The sequence below is a fragment of the Ambystoma mexicanum genome, chromosome 6q (assembly GCF_040938575.1).
Source record: "Ambystoma mexicanum isolate Mex_15411 chromosome 6q, UKY_AmexF1_1, whole genome shotgun sequence".
Lineage (NCBI taxonomy): Eukaryota > Metazoa > Chordata > Amphibia > Caudata > Ambystomatidae > Ambystoma > Ambystoma mexicanum.
The window spans coordinates 269,475,392-269,488,856 of NC_090937.1; the positions used below are offsets into that span (position 1 = coordinate 269,475,392).

At 48.1% G+C, this 13,465-nt stretch overlaps 1 protein-coding gene across 2 annotated transcripts in view; it reads right to left on the reverse strand.

Moving 5' to 3' along the window:
- The window catches only part of GAR1 (GAR1 ribonucleoprotein), a 146,999-nt gene that overhangs the window by 29,908 nt on the left and 103,626 nt on the right, over positions 1-13,465 (reverse strand). For both annotated transcript variants that reach the window (XM_069630738.1, XM_069630739.1), the window contains exon 7: positions 1,076-1,150. In XM_069630738.1, coding sequence (XP_069486839.1) covers positions 1,076-1,150 — 75 coding nt within the window. The remainder of the gene's footprint in view (positions 1-1,075; positions 1,151-13,465) is intronic.

The following is a 13,465-nucleotide window of genomic DNA, read 5'->3' on the forward strand; positions in this document are numbered from 1 at the left end:
TTCTACCTCTCACCTTCCCCCCAGAAGCTCAACACCTACAGAGCCCTGGTTCCCACTTAGCCTAGTCTAGTCTACTGCAACAGCCTCTTCCTCAACCTGCCTATTTCCTCCTTTCGCCCCCTTCAACTAATCCAGAATAGGACTGCAAAACTTATCCTTTACCTCAAGCTAAGGTACTGCATCTCTCCAGCCCTACAATCTCTCCACTGGCACCCGATGTCCGCAAGGATCAAATTCAAGACCCTTTGCATCATCCACAAGACTGTATGAGGCCTAGGACCTCTTTAAATCCAGCTTTCCCAAACTAAATACCTCCCCTCCAGAGTCCTTCAGTCTTCTGGCTCCCACTCAAATCAAACATTTCTCCAAGCAGAGAGTGGGAGGTAGATCCCTTTCCTCAGCTGGCTCCTCCCTCTGGAACAGCCACACCCCCCACCCCGACACCCCGCAACCCCCTCGGATTTGAGGCAGATCTTAAATTCCAGAAACTTAAAGACTCCTTTTCTCCTCTTCCTTCCCTCACCCCCCCCCCTGCTAACACTCCATCTGTTGCTACAACTGGGGCCTGGCCCAGTCAGTCATACAGGGGCCAGGCCACCCCTACCAGCCCCCCCAGAATCCTTTGTTAGCACTTCCCCCTCAGGCTCCCGCCCCCAGACTAGCCCTTCCTGGTCCTCCCTGGTATCTGTCCATTGCACTCGTGCCCCCTACATCCCCTGGCACTTGCTGCCTTGGCCCACCCAGGACTTGCCCATCCCCACCCTTGGGGTACCCCACTCCTGCACTTCTCCCTCTACCCATTCCCCCTTGCACTCATCACCTTGACATGCACGGTAGGATTGTAACAAAGGCCAATATAACAGTTTTGTTGTTTATTTGTGTTTACTTTTTGATTCCCATGTGCCCCCTCCAGCCCCCATCGCGTCTTGTGGCGCCTAGAAACACCTGTGTATATGCGTCATAAAACTGTCCAATAATTAAGCACATACAATTGCAAAGGGGATTCCCATCAAGCACAGTTCAAGGGACTACTCAAATGGCACAACAAGCACATATTTGCTTCCCTCATACTTACCCCTGAATCCACGGCCACCACCTCCACCTCTCCCTCGGAAACCACCTCCGCCACCTCTTCCTCCTCTAAAGCCACCTGGGAAAAGAAATATGCATTACAAAACTAAGCCAGCCTCCCCAAACCTTCCCCATTGGAAAATAAAAAACACTTCTGCATCCAATTGCATTTACAACATGGACCATGAGTTACAATTTATTCAGAAAGGCTGCCTGGCAAAGCATAGAATAGAAACAGCTCAAAATGTGGGATTTAAGCCATGACCACAGTGCATATTAGAAACAGTCAGCAAAACAGCATGCAAGAAACGAGAAAGCGAATAAATGCAAGGGAGAGAGTTAGAAGGGGGGCTACCTAATTTAGCAATGAGACATTTATTCTTCTACAGAGCCGGGATGCTATCAGTAGTGTCTTAATGAATAGCCCCAACCCTAAAACCAAAACATAAAAGTTTACACAATTAGCAAACCCACGATTAATCTTACTCTAATTTGCTTAAAAAGATGTGCTACCAATGACTCTGTATGGGCAAAAGCATTCCAGCCTTTACATGGCCAATTGACTATAAAAGGTAGCCCTTGATTGTGATCAGCTTTCACAATCAAAATCTCAGAATAAAGCAATGTCTCCGATGAGAAGGTAACTAACCTTTAAAGCCTAAAGCTTAAGCAGAACCTTGATCAGAGATCAAACTTGTTCATCTCATGAATATACAGCTGTACATTGGTTTCTTTGACAAGGCCTAAAACATGGGAATGGCATGTGGGTTGGACATGTATCTGCTTGGGTGGAGGGGGAAGAACAGGAATAGTGAAGGCATCTTTGAGAATGAAAAGTTACTTGTAATCATAACACTTAATCATGGGTATCTTCATTACATCTACTAACAGTTATGATATGGCATTTGCAGCGCGCCTATGCACAAGTGTTTCAAGGCGTGACGAGGCAGGGAGGGGGGAACAAGGGGAAGACAGACAACTATCCTACTAGGCCAGGTGTCATTCAGACCGCGCAAGTGCAAGGGTAGGGGGAAGGGAAAAAGTGCAAGGGGAAGGGGAGGGGGGAAGTGCAGTACAAAGTAAGTAGAATAAAAATAAACAAATAGGGCCAGATGGTGGCAAGTGCAAGGTAAGTGCAGACAAGTGCTGGGAAGGGGGGCTGTAGGGAGAGAGACAGTCCCACAGTGCAGGGGTTGCCAGGGAGGCAGTGCAAGTGGAGAGTGGCTGGGCCCAGGACCGAGGTCGGTGAGAGTGGCCCAGTTGCAGATTCAGTGCAGTTTCAGTGAAGAATTTAGCAAGGGAGAGAGAAAGCAGAAGCAAAGAGGAAGGTTTTGAGGTGCTTCCGGAACCGGAGATGGTTCTCCTCAAGTTTCAGGGCGGCAAGAAGGCTGTTCCAGAGGGAGGCCCCTGCCGCGGAGAGAGATCTACCCCCAGCTCGTTGCTTCGAGAAGCGGCTGACCCTGAGGGAGTTGGAGACGGATGAGCGAAGGGCTCGGGAAGGAAGATATTTAGGAAGAGAGAGTTGAAGGTATTTAGGCCCCAGGCCCCAGAAGGCCTTGTGGACAGTGCAGAGGGTTTTGAACTTAATCCTTGCAGTCACTGGGAGCCAGTTTAGAGATTTCAGTCCTGGAGAGATACGGTCCCTGGGCTTGAGGCCAAGGACAAGTCTCGCAGTTCTGTTCTGGATGAGTTGCAGAGGGCGCAGAGTGGAGGCAGGCAGATTAAGATAGAGGCTGTTACAGTAGTCCAGCTTCGAGAGAACCAGGGCTCGGGAGACAGTGAGCTTCTGGGGGAAGGAGAGGAAGGGAAGAATACCTCTGAGGAGGTGCAGCTGGTAGTGTGACTTCTTAGAGACGTCAGATATATGAGGAGAGAAGGAGAGCGTGGAGTCGAAGATGACCCCCGAGGTTTTTTGCCTTGCAGGTAGGAAGAGGGCCAAGAGAGGCTGGCCAGAGAGCTGCAGGGAAGGAGGGAGTGGGTGTGCCGATGAGTAGAATCTCAGTCTTACTGGCATTAAGGCAGAGGTCATTGGCGGCACACCATTCCTGGATAGCAGACAGACAGTCAGAGATGAGGGAAGGAGGAGGCGGCCGAGGGTAGCCTGAAAATGAGCTGGGTATCGTCCGCATAGCACTGAAAGTTGGGGCAGAGAGCGGCGATGCGGTGGGCAAGGAGTGCCAGATACTGGTTGAACAGCCAGGGAGAGAGATTAGATCCCTGGGGAACATCACAGGTGGATAAAAAGATGTCAGAGAGGAAGGACCCAAGTTGGACCTGGGAGGGTCAATTGGAAAGGAAAGAGGTCAACCACGCCAGAGCCTGACCAGTGATACCCAGGTTATCACGGAGACGGTTGAGCAGGATGGCATGGTTGACAGTGTCAAAGGCAGAAGAGAGATCGAGCAGAATGAGAACACACGTAGTGTTGGAGTCGAGGTTCAAGAGCAGGTCCTCACGGATGTTCAGGAGAGCAGTTTCCATGCTTCTGGCAGCTCTGAAGCCAGATTGATGGTCATGAAGACTACCAACAGATTCAGCATGGAGGTTAAGCTGGGAGATGGCCAGTTTCTCCAGGAGCTTGCCCAGGAAGGGAGTGATGGAGATTGGGCAATAGTTAGCTGGGCAGGAAGGGTCGGAAGAGGGTTTCTTAAGCAGAGGGTGCACAAGGAAGTGCTTGAGGGGGGATGGGAAGGCTCCAGAGGCGAATGAGTGGTTGCAAAAGTCAGCCAGGGCAGGAGCCAGGGAGTCGATGTGGTCCTTGATAGTTTTGGAGGAACAGGGGTGAACCTGTTTAGACAAGACTTTCATAGATCGGACTCGTCTGGAAACCTCGTCAGCAGAAAAAAGGGGAAGGCAGAGAAGGAGGGAGGAGGGGTGGCTGCAGAAGGGCCAGAGGAAGAGCCGGGAAGAGAGGGGGGGGGGGTGATGGGAGGAGAGTGAGGACAGGATGTCCTGAGTTTTAGAGATGAAGTGAGAGGCCAGTGCAGTGCAGAGGGCCTGGGAGGGGACAGGAGAGGTAGAGAGTGCAGCAGGGTCGGCAAGCTCCTTGCAGATTTTCAGCGAGTTCAGCGAGTTGTTAGATGCCGCAGAGATGCGGGCTTGGATAAGGGCTCTCTTCTTGATGAGAATGGAGAGACGGTATTGCCTTTGGAGCAGGCGGCAGGCCAGTTTGTCAGAGGATGAACATGAAGCACGCCATTTCCTCTCTGCCACCCTGCACTTGCGTTTTAGGGTGACGAGATCCGAGTCATACCAGGAGTTAGATTTGGCTTTGGGCTTCAAGCGGATTCTCATGAAAGGGGCAAGGATATCAAGAGTATCAGATATAGCAGAGTGGAGCATGGAGAGGGATGTGTCAGGTTGGGAGTCAGCCGAAGGGGGAGGTGGGGGCGAGAAGGTGGCAGCGAAAGCCTCAACTGACACGCGCTTCATGGGTCGGATGACCGAGAAGGTGGGTGGCAGTGATGAGGGTGGCTTTGCCTGTGGGGGAGGAAGGGTGAGGTGGGAGGATAGGAGAAAGTGATCACTCCAGGAGAGAGGAGTGGAGAGAGGGACGGAGAGGGGAAGGTCAGAAGAGATCAGAGCATTTGCACAGTTGGGAAAGATTTTCCTTGTTGCTGTTTTTCAGCCGCCTTCTGAGAGACCACAGCACATTATACCCCACTTCAGCTTCTTCCTTAAAGGATTCAGATCCTTCAGAGCACTGGTCAGTCCCCAAGGTTGCCACTATCCTCTTTGTACACCTTTCATGCTATGGCATTGTTAGGGAGAATTCTCATAAATGGGCGATATCCCTTACCTAATTAGTCCCTCAGCACCTGGTAAGAGTGTGAGCCTTTTTCCTACTCTTACATGTATTTTGCTGTGTGCGTTTTCACTTTGTGTGATCTTCAGCACTGGAGCCTCACCTACTGCATGGCCTCATATTTTCATGCGTGTTACACAGCACCTTCAGTGCAGTGACACAGGGTTGTCTGAGACTTCCCACTGACTCCATTTTCTGGGGCTCACTACTGTCCCCCAGAAAAGGATAAAGTTGCCATTAACTTTAGTCACTTTAAACCACAGACCCAGTACACCCCATCTTTACATGGAGTATTGAAAGAGTTAACTTATCCCTTTTTGTCCGTGTCTCTTGGAGCATTGTTTTGCTCCCTTTACATTAAGACTTGGCTGGTGGCAGTGGTATCTACCCTAACTTTTCTACCGTGATTTTCTTATATAAACGTGGTATTGTTTTAGGCCATTATATTAGCCTCAGCATAAACCCGCTTGACCAAATGCATTTTATTTTGGCTCCGACTGGGTTTATTCGCAAATTCTTTTTGTTAAATTCTTTGTGTTTTTCTCAGCGCGCCAAACCAGGGAGGATTCCTTTGTTCGCTGTTTTTGCAGGCTTCTGCACAGATGCCCGCAAGGCGCCTGAAAGTCTAGGTAGGCAGGATGTGAGGGAGGGATCTTCGGAACCTTGCCATGGGTTCCCTTGGTAACCCAAGTCGCACTCCTGTTTGATTGGCTGAGGGGACTGTCCTTGCCAGGACAGCCACCCTGCTGTGTGATTGACAGCCAGGCTGTATGAATCGGGGAAACTGCACAAAAAGCAGGTCTCTGGGACAGGAAAGGCAGAGTCGCCACTGGAATGAAAGAACCAACAAGGAACTAGCAGAAGAGGACCCCTACAACGACAACCGCCCGGTGAAGCCTTGCTGCAGGTCCGAATCTTCAGAATCCGACGACAGAAGATCCTCAGGGAAACTTCTTCCCTTGAGCTGGTGGGGCCAACCAGTTCGCCCAAACTGCAAACCAGGATCCTTCCTCTGGTTGAATTTGCTGTACAGAGCTACAGTCGCCCGGATAGCCAGGAAGGTCGGACCCTGCTTGGATTTTAAGGAGCGCATCTTTTATTCGTTGCTTTGCTCTGCTACTGGTTTCTTCCCTGGGTAGTGCAGGACCCTCACAGTCTTGCTACTTCTTGTCAGTCTGACAGTCGCTTCAGGAACCATGAGCCTGCAGGAACTACCAGGAACGTCCACCTCAGCTACAGCTTCTTCTCCATTTAAAAGATACTGTGCAAATCTGGTTGTCCGTTTCGTTCAACCGCGGTGAAAGTGTTTGAAATCTTTCTCCAATCCGAGGGATTGTCCTTCTCTTCTCTTAGAACTAACTTTTGTAACGACCAACCTCGTCCAGAAACCGCGACACAAACTTTAACGCAAACTACCCTGAACTGTGTAATCTTGAGCAAAAGACTTTTGACCCATTGACTTTGGCCCCAAGCCTTTTCTACCTGATCTCTGTAGTTCCTCTTGTTCAATTGCCCTGAGTACTTACCTGTTGGTGTGATTTAATTTCTATCAACTTTGTCTTTCCTTCCCTTTTAAATTGCTGGAGTGCCATTTTGCTCCCACTTCATTTTGTGAGCTTAACTTGTCTAGAATTTAAGGGAAGTGGTGTGGTGTATTCAGAGTGTGATTTTTAGACTGCTTATAGTAGTGTACTGTTATACAACTGAAGAGTGAAATAAATGTATTTTCTTTTACTTGAAAACCCTGAGTCAGTGTTTGCCTGAATCATAGTAATTGCTGTCCTTTGTTAATGTTAAAGGACATTTGTACCGCGCACTATCACCACTGTAGTCGTCCCTTGGCGCTCTGGCGACTCTGAAAGAGGAGGGGGGGGGGTTGAGTTAGTGGGAGGAAGCAGGAAAAGTGCAAGAGAGCAGTGATGTGCTGTTGGCGGCCTCAGTCCGGTGGGTCCGTTGGCTGGGCCTGGGGTGTTTGCGGCCGGTAGTCGTCGTGTACTGTTGTGCAAGGCTATGTGTGTTTTTGTTTTGTTGTTGCAATGTAGTGAAGTTTGTGCGGTTTGTTGTGCTGTAGGTTTTGGTTGGGTTTGGAGTTTGAGAGGTGTATGCAGAAATGGAAATTGTTAGTAGGGTTGGTTAGTTTGCATCTCTATCCTGAATTGAAGCGCTCGGCTTGCGTAGTCTCCCCTGTTGCGGCTCTGTCCTGATCTGGGTCTGACTGGCATACAGGTTCCATACTCTAGTCCTCGCCTCTAACATGCTCTCTCATGGCTCCCCTTATCCTCCATTTAGACTCTAATGGCCAGTGCATCTCAGGTAGTGGGGAGATTGCCCATGTCTCGATAATTCCACACCAACGTGGTACCTGTAATTACGGGGGCGGGCGAAAGTGTTAATGGGATTGTCTGGGTTAGTTGACTAAGTCTCCGTGTGTGCCACCTGTGTTCCTGTCTATCCGATGTCACCCGTCCAGCTGCTGTGGTCTGTACTCTCCCCGGTCAGGGATGTCCGTGTCTTTTCGGTTTAGTTATCCTTTTTACCAGTTTCGTTTTTCATGTTTAGTCCGTGGTGTTGTAGGGCCAGGTTTTTAGTGATTTCCTGAATTTTAGGTGATCTTCAGTGTTTCTTATTTCCTTTGGGATGTTGTTCCAGGTTTTTGCGGCTAAGTGGTAGAAGGAGGTACCTTTAAGTTTTTTCTTGAGGTATGGTTTGAGTTCCAGGCGGATTTCATTGCTCGATCGGAGGGGTCTTGGTTTGTAGACTTATTTTCTTTTGCAGGAATTCTGCTCCTTGTCTGCTGACAAGGTGATGCAGTGTTTATCTGGGAGCCAGTGTAGGGTTTTTAGGGCTGGAGTGATGCAATCTCTTCTGGATAGTTTGAGGAGTAGTCTTACTGCTGCATTTTGGATCCGTTGCAGTTTCTTCAGGAGGTATTCAGGTATTCCGAGGTAGAGGCTGTTTGCAAAATCTATTTTAGACATGATTAGGGCGACAATAGTGTTTTATGCGCCAAGGAGAGGAAAGGTTGCATTTATTTGTGGCTCCAGGGTTAGGTTGTTGTCCATTAGGACTCCCAGATTTTTTACTACCTTCGATGGTGTTGGTGCGTTGCCCATTTCCGTAGGCCATGGGATGGAGGTTTCGTTCTCTTGGTCTTTGGATACGATCATGAATTCTGTCTTTCCTGGGTTGATTTTCAGGTTGTTGGCATCCATCCAGTCGAAGACTTCTTTTAGACAGTCGATAAGGGTTGAATGGTTGGCATCGGTGTCTTTGATTTTGTAGATGATCTGAGTGTCATCTGCGTAGTTGTAACATGTAATGTTGTATTTTTTAAAGATTATGATGACCGGAGTCTGGTAGATGTTGAAATATAGTGGAAATAGTGAGGATCCTTGTAGTACTCCACAATCGTTAACTCGTGGAGTGGATTTGAAAGGTTTTATCCATACAGTTTCTGTTGTCTGTTAGGAATGATTTGGTCCAGCATATTGCTGTGTCTGTTATGCCTATGTTTTCTAGTCTTTTGGTCAGGGTGTCGTGGCTGTGTCAAAGGCTGCGGAGAGGTCGAGCAGAATAAGGGCTGAAGTAGTGTTTGAGTCTGAATTAGTTTTGAGGTCGTCCCAGATGGATAGTAGTGCTGTTTCCGTTCCTCTCGCTTGTCAAACCGATTTGCGCTTGGTCCAGCAGGTGGCGTTTTTCTACATGTTCTTGGGTTAGTTTATATACGTAGGTTTCTAGAAGTTTCGCTGGGTAGGGGATGTTAGAGATCGGCCTGTACTTGGAAAGGTCATCTACGTCACCACTTGTGTTTAAGAGTGGCTTGATGTTTGCTGATTTGAAGATCTTCGGTACAGTCCCTGTTGATAGTGATAGATTTAGAAGGTTTCTATAGTGTTCTGCTGGCGATCCTTGCGCGAGGATTGATTTGTAGATGTCTGGGGGACATGGGTCCATGGGTGAGCCCGCTTTCTTGCTTCGTTTAACCAGCATTGCGAATGCCTGCTGATATTTCAGGAAAGCTTCAGAGTTTGTGTTGTGGTTCCGAGTTGGGTTGTAGGTTGTGGTTGGTTGGTCACTTTTGTATGGTTTGACGGATGTCGTTGATTTTTATTTTTAAGTGAACTGCCAGGTCGTTGTATAGTTTTTCTGAGGGGGTTGGGGTGTTAACACAGCCTGGTGGGTTTCTCATTTCTTCAATGATGCTAAACATTTCTTTTTGTGTGTTGGTGGCATTGTTGATTCTGTCATCGTAATGTCTTTTCTTACCCTTTTGAATTTCATTCTTGTATGTATGGATTTGCTTCTGGTACAGTGTTTTTTTCCCTGGGTTGTATTCTTTCCTCCATGCCAATTCCATCTTTCTGTTTTCCTTTTTCATTTCGTTTAATAGTGGGGTGAACCATTTTGTCATTGCTCTTTTTTTGATGGGGTGAACGGTTTTTCCGGGGTGATCTTGTCCATCGTATCTGCGGTCCATTTGTGCAGTATTTCTGCTTTGCCGTCTAGGTCAGCTAGCGCCAGTTGTGTAGTTGAGGGTTTCGTTAATTCCAGTTGTTCTAATAGGTTGCTTTTTTTTTTACGCGTTTCCAGTTTCTTTTGGTGGTGGTTGTGAGTTTCGGGTGTTGGCTGTAGGCTTGGTTAGGCAGAGTGATCACAAATGGGATGATGAGATGGTCGCTCCATAGTATTTGTATCGGAGGTGCCGTGGTGATGAGGTTTTTCTTTGGCGAAAATTGCGTCTAGGGTGTGACCTGCCGAGTGCGTTGCTCCTTTGACTAGTTGTCATTGTTTCATGGTGCTGAGTTGTTCAATTATTGAGTTTTGGGAGTTGGCGTGGCTGTCTTCAAACCAGATGTTGAAGTTCCCCAGGATGATTAGGTGTTCGTGGTTGATGGCTAAGTTGGTGATGGCTACTATGAAGTTATCGACGAATGTTGCATTATGTTGGTGGTCTGTATACCAGGATGAATGTGATGTTGGTTTTTGGGCCCCCTGTTAGGTGAATTACCATGGTTTCGCAGTTGAGGATGTTGAGTGCTTTGTCAGTTTTTATTTTCAGGCGTTCTTTGAATGCTATAGCGATGCCTCCTTTTTTGTTTTTTCTGTTTATATGTAGGCATTTGAAGTCTGTCGGAAGGCAGCTTTGGAGTGTGATTTTGTAGTTGTCGTCCAGCCATGTTTCTGTGATGAACAGGATGTCAATGCCGTTGTCGAGTAGGTCGAAGATCTGTTGAGCGTTTTGACATGGATCTTGCGTTTATTAGATTGCAGTCAAGTTTGGAGGTGTTTGGTTTGGGTTTTGTCGAGGTCGTCTTCCGCTCGGTGTTGTTTCCTTCTTGGTCGGTCACTTGGTGGGCTGCGGGGTTTGGGGTGTCAGCGTCTAAGAGTTCCTTTAGGTTTTGTCTTGGGTTTGTGTTTTCATCGGGTTCATCTTCCGGGGGTTCTGGTTGTTGATTGGAAGTTCCTCTTGCTTGAGTGATGTAGGGGGGCGGGGGGGGTTATTGGGTCGGTCGTCTGTATGTTTGTTTTGGTCATCCTTCTTCTACTTGCGTTAGGTTGATTGATGTTGCTGCTTCTAATGTTGGGTTGGATTGGCGTGGTGGCCAGTTTTCTGCGAGGTATGGAGTTAGGTAGAGGGATTTTTCTCTTCTCTCAGCGTTCCTTCAGTTTGTGTTCCTGCCTGTGGGGGTCCAGTCTATGGTTGTTCTAGGTTGCTGTTCTGGCGGGTTTGTTCTTTCGTCTCTTTCTCGGAATTGGTAGTTTGCGCAGCATTGTAGGATTGAGAGTGGTTTAGTCTTTGTTTGGTTACATCTAGTTGGTCCTGCTTTGGACCAGTTGTCTTGTGGTGTAGTGACTGGTGAGGGGGGTGTCCGCTACTAGTTTGGCTCCGTCTATGGGTGATATTCCGGCTGGAGTGGACGACTCGTTCAGTCGCTGTCCTAGGTGGGGAAGGGAGGTGGTAAGGGTTATTATGTTGGGTGTTATCGGTGGCTCTCTTTTACTGTCCGTTCCCCTAAGCGCGGTTTATAGTGGTGAACAGGCTGTGTGGGTTGGGTAGGGTATCAGCTGGTTGGAGGGTGGCTTGGACGGGCGTAGCTTGGACTTTCGCCTTGTGATGCGAGAGGCCCTAGTCAGAGTGACCCACCACCGTAATTCGCTGGTGGTTTCTGTCTCACTTGGGAGTTTGCTAAATGTGCGAGTGAGCTAGATTTGAGATACCTGTGAAGTGGGATAGAGGCTAATCAAGAGACACATGTATAGTGGGAGAGAGGCCTATCAATGCAGTCTGGAGGTCAGACAATGCTATTTGGGCAAAGATGCCCTGCTATCAATGCAGTTTGGGATCACACAATGCAATTTGGGCACAGAGGCCCTGCTAAGTTTGAGATACCTGTGTAGTGGGAGAGAGGCCTATCAATGCAGTTTGGGGTTACGGGGGGTGATCATATTGGTAGACATTGGTTGGTTTAGCCTAGTGGCCAAGTACATAGGGTAGAGCTGTAACTCTCCTCGACCTGGGCCACCCTACCTTACTGGTCCTTGTAGTTGCTGGTTGACGGCTGGCCACTGGCTTGGCTTCCCCTGCGGACACCTGCTGACACTTCCTGGAGCCGCCTCTGTTGGAGTAGCCCTTGGCCTTGGGGCCCTTAGCCGCAGGGCTGCACGGGCAGAGGGCTGCCCTGGGAGGACCAGTGATGAAGTGTGGGTGGACCAATGATAGTGGGCCTGGGCGGGTCGGGAGGGAGGGATCGGGGATGGAGGACCGTGCGGGAAGGGGGAAGAGGCGGCTGGAGGGGCACTGCAGGACCTAGGGCCCGCTTTGGATGGGAAGATAGGCGCTCTTTTAGAGGGGGAGCTGGGCCAGGCAAAACACTCCTCACTCACCTGGCGACCTCGCTGGAAACTAACTATTTGATACTGCTCACTTACTCTTGAGATAAGTCTGGCTGCTCTACTAGTCTTAATTGTGTGTGGTGTTCCCAAAGGCTACTGCATATAATTCTGCCTAACAGGCACTATTAACCAGTGCTGCATTTTCCTTAACTAGAAGTTAATTTTTCGACGTATGTGTTGGGTAAGATTTTGTAGAGTCCAACCTGTGTGGGGCTTTACGAAACGAATCTGCTAGAAGCATTAGTGACCCAACTTTTAACATAGGCCTGTACTACACAAGTCGGTAGACTGGCTGAGCAGTCAGGCTCATCTTAGAAGGGGTACTGTGAGCTGTAGAGCAGTACAATGAAATCAGTAGCGAAAGTAAACCCTTAAACTCTTTAAAAGTTATATTACAATGAATTATTTATATACACAAAGCAAATGAATCACTCTATATTCTGCAGTAACTAATAGTAACATCAAGCAGAATTGCAGGATCAAGTTATTCAAGTAGCAATAATGTAGGTAAGCAAATTCTTTTTGTACTAAAACATTCCCAGCACGTGGAGTGTGTTAGGCAAGATTGTGTGCAGTATCCCTTGGGTGACTACAGCAACCTTGACCTCCTGGCAATAGGAACCCAACCTTTGGTATAAAAGTCTCTATTACACAGTTTGGTGGTAGTGTGGCTGAGCAGCCAGGCTTATCTCAAGGAGGGGGTCAATGTGAGTAGTAGGGTTTTTACACAGAGATTCACAGTGACAAGTATTCAAATAAACTCTTACACTTAAATTAATAATTGTTTAATCAAGAAACCTTAACAGTCAGTTCAATAAGCCTTCTTCAGAAGGGAGCAATATACAAGCAACACACAAATACACTTAGTTTCTCTGAATCAGCAAGTGCCCATTTAGGATGACACACAGATGGTCCCTACCCTCTGAGGTGACTTAACTAGGACACTGGACATTAATATATCCCTGGTACATTTAGGGGAATACTGAGTTGGTGTCAAAGAAAAGGGAATGGGAATAAAACAAAAAGGTTATACAAATATTCTGCAGCAGGTAAGTACTTTAAAACCCCCAATGCAAAGTAAATTAACCCTTTCCTGGACGAAAGGTAAAACACAAAGTCCGAGGTAAGAAGAGTCTTTCAGGGAGCCAGGCCAGCTAATGTCCATTGAACAAAAGTCTTGGTGAACTGAAGCACTTCTTGTAGTTAAGTAAAAGTCTTGCACAATATTTTAGAAGTCTTTGTAGAAATAAAGAATCACAGAAGGGCCATACGCTGGGAGGCTTGTGAAGGGCAAAGCTGCAAGCAACTCTGCAAAAGCAACCAAGACATGTCTCAGCTGAGAACAAGCAAGGCTACACAACAAGCGGTAAGTCCCGCAAGTGTTACTGTACATTTGGTTAGAAGAAATGGTTCCAGCTGGCTTCTGTTCCTGTACAGCTTTGCAGACCCTGGGCTTCAGTCGTAGGAACAAGCGTGACGACGTCTGGGGACTCCTGCACTACAACTTGAAGGTCAGCGGCAGCAATGGGCAAACTTCAATTCAGCTGCACTTTGCAGTTTCAGCTCCTCACATCTATGGCAAATCGCAACACTGTGGTTCTCGGATACCACTTCAGACTTCCCTCGCATCTGGGGTCCAGCTCAGGCTTGGTCAGTACTGCTTCCTGGGAGTCCGGAGGATCTTCCTGGAGCTCG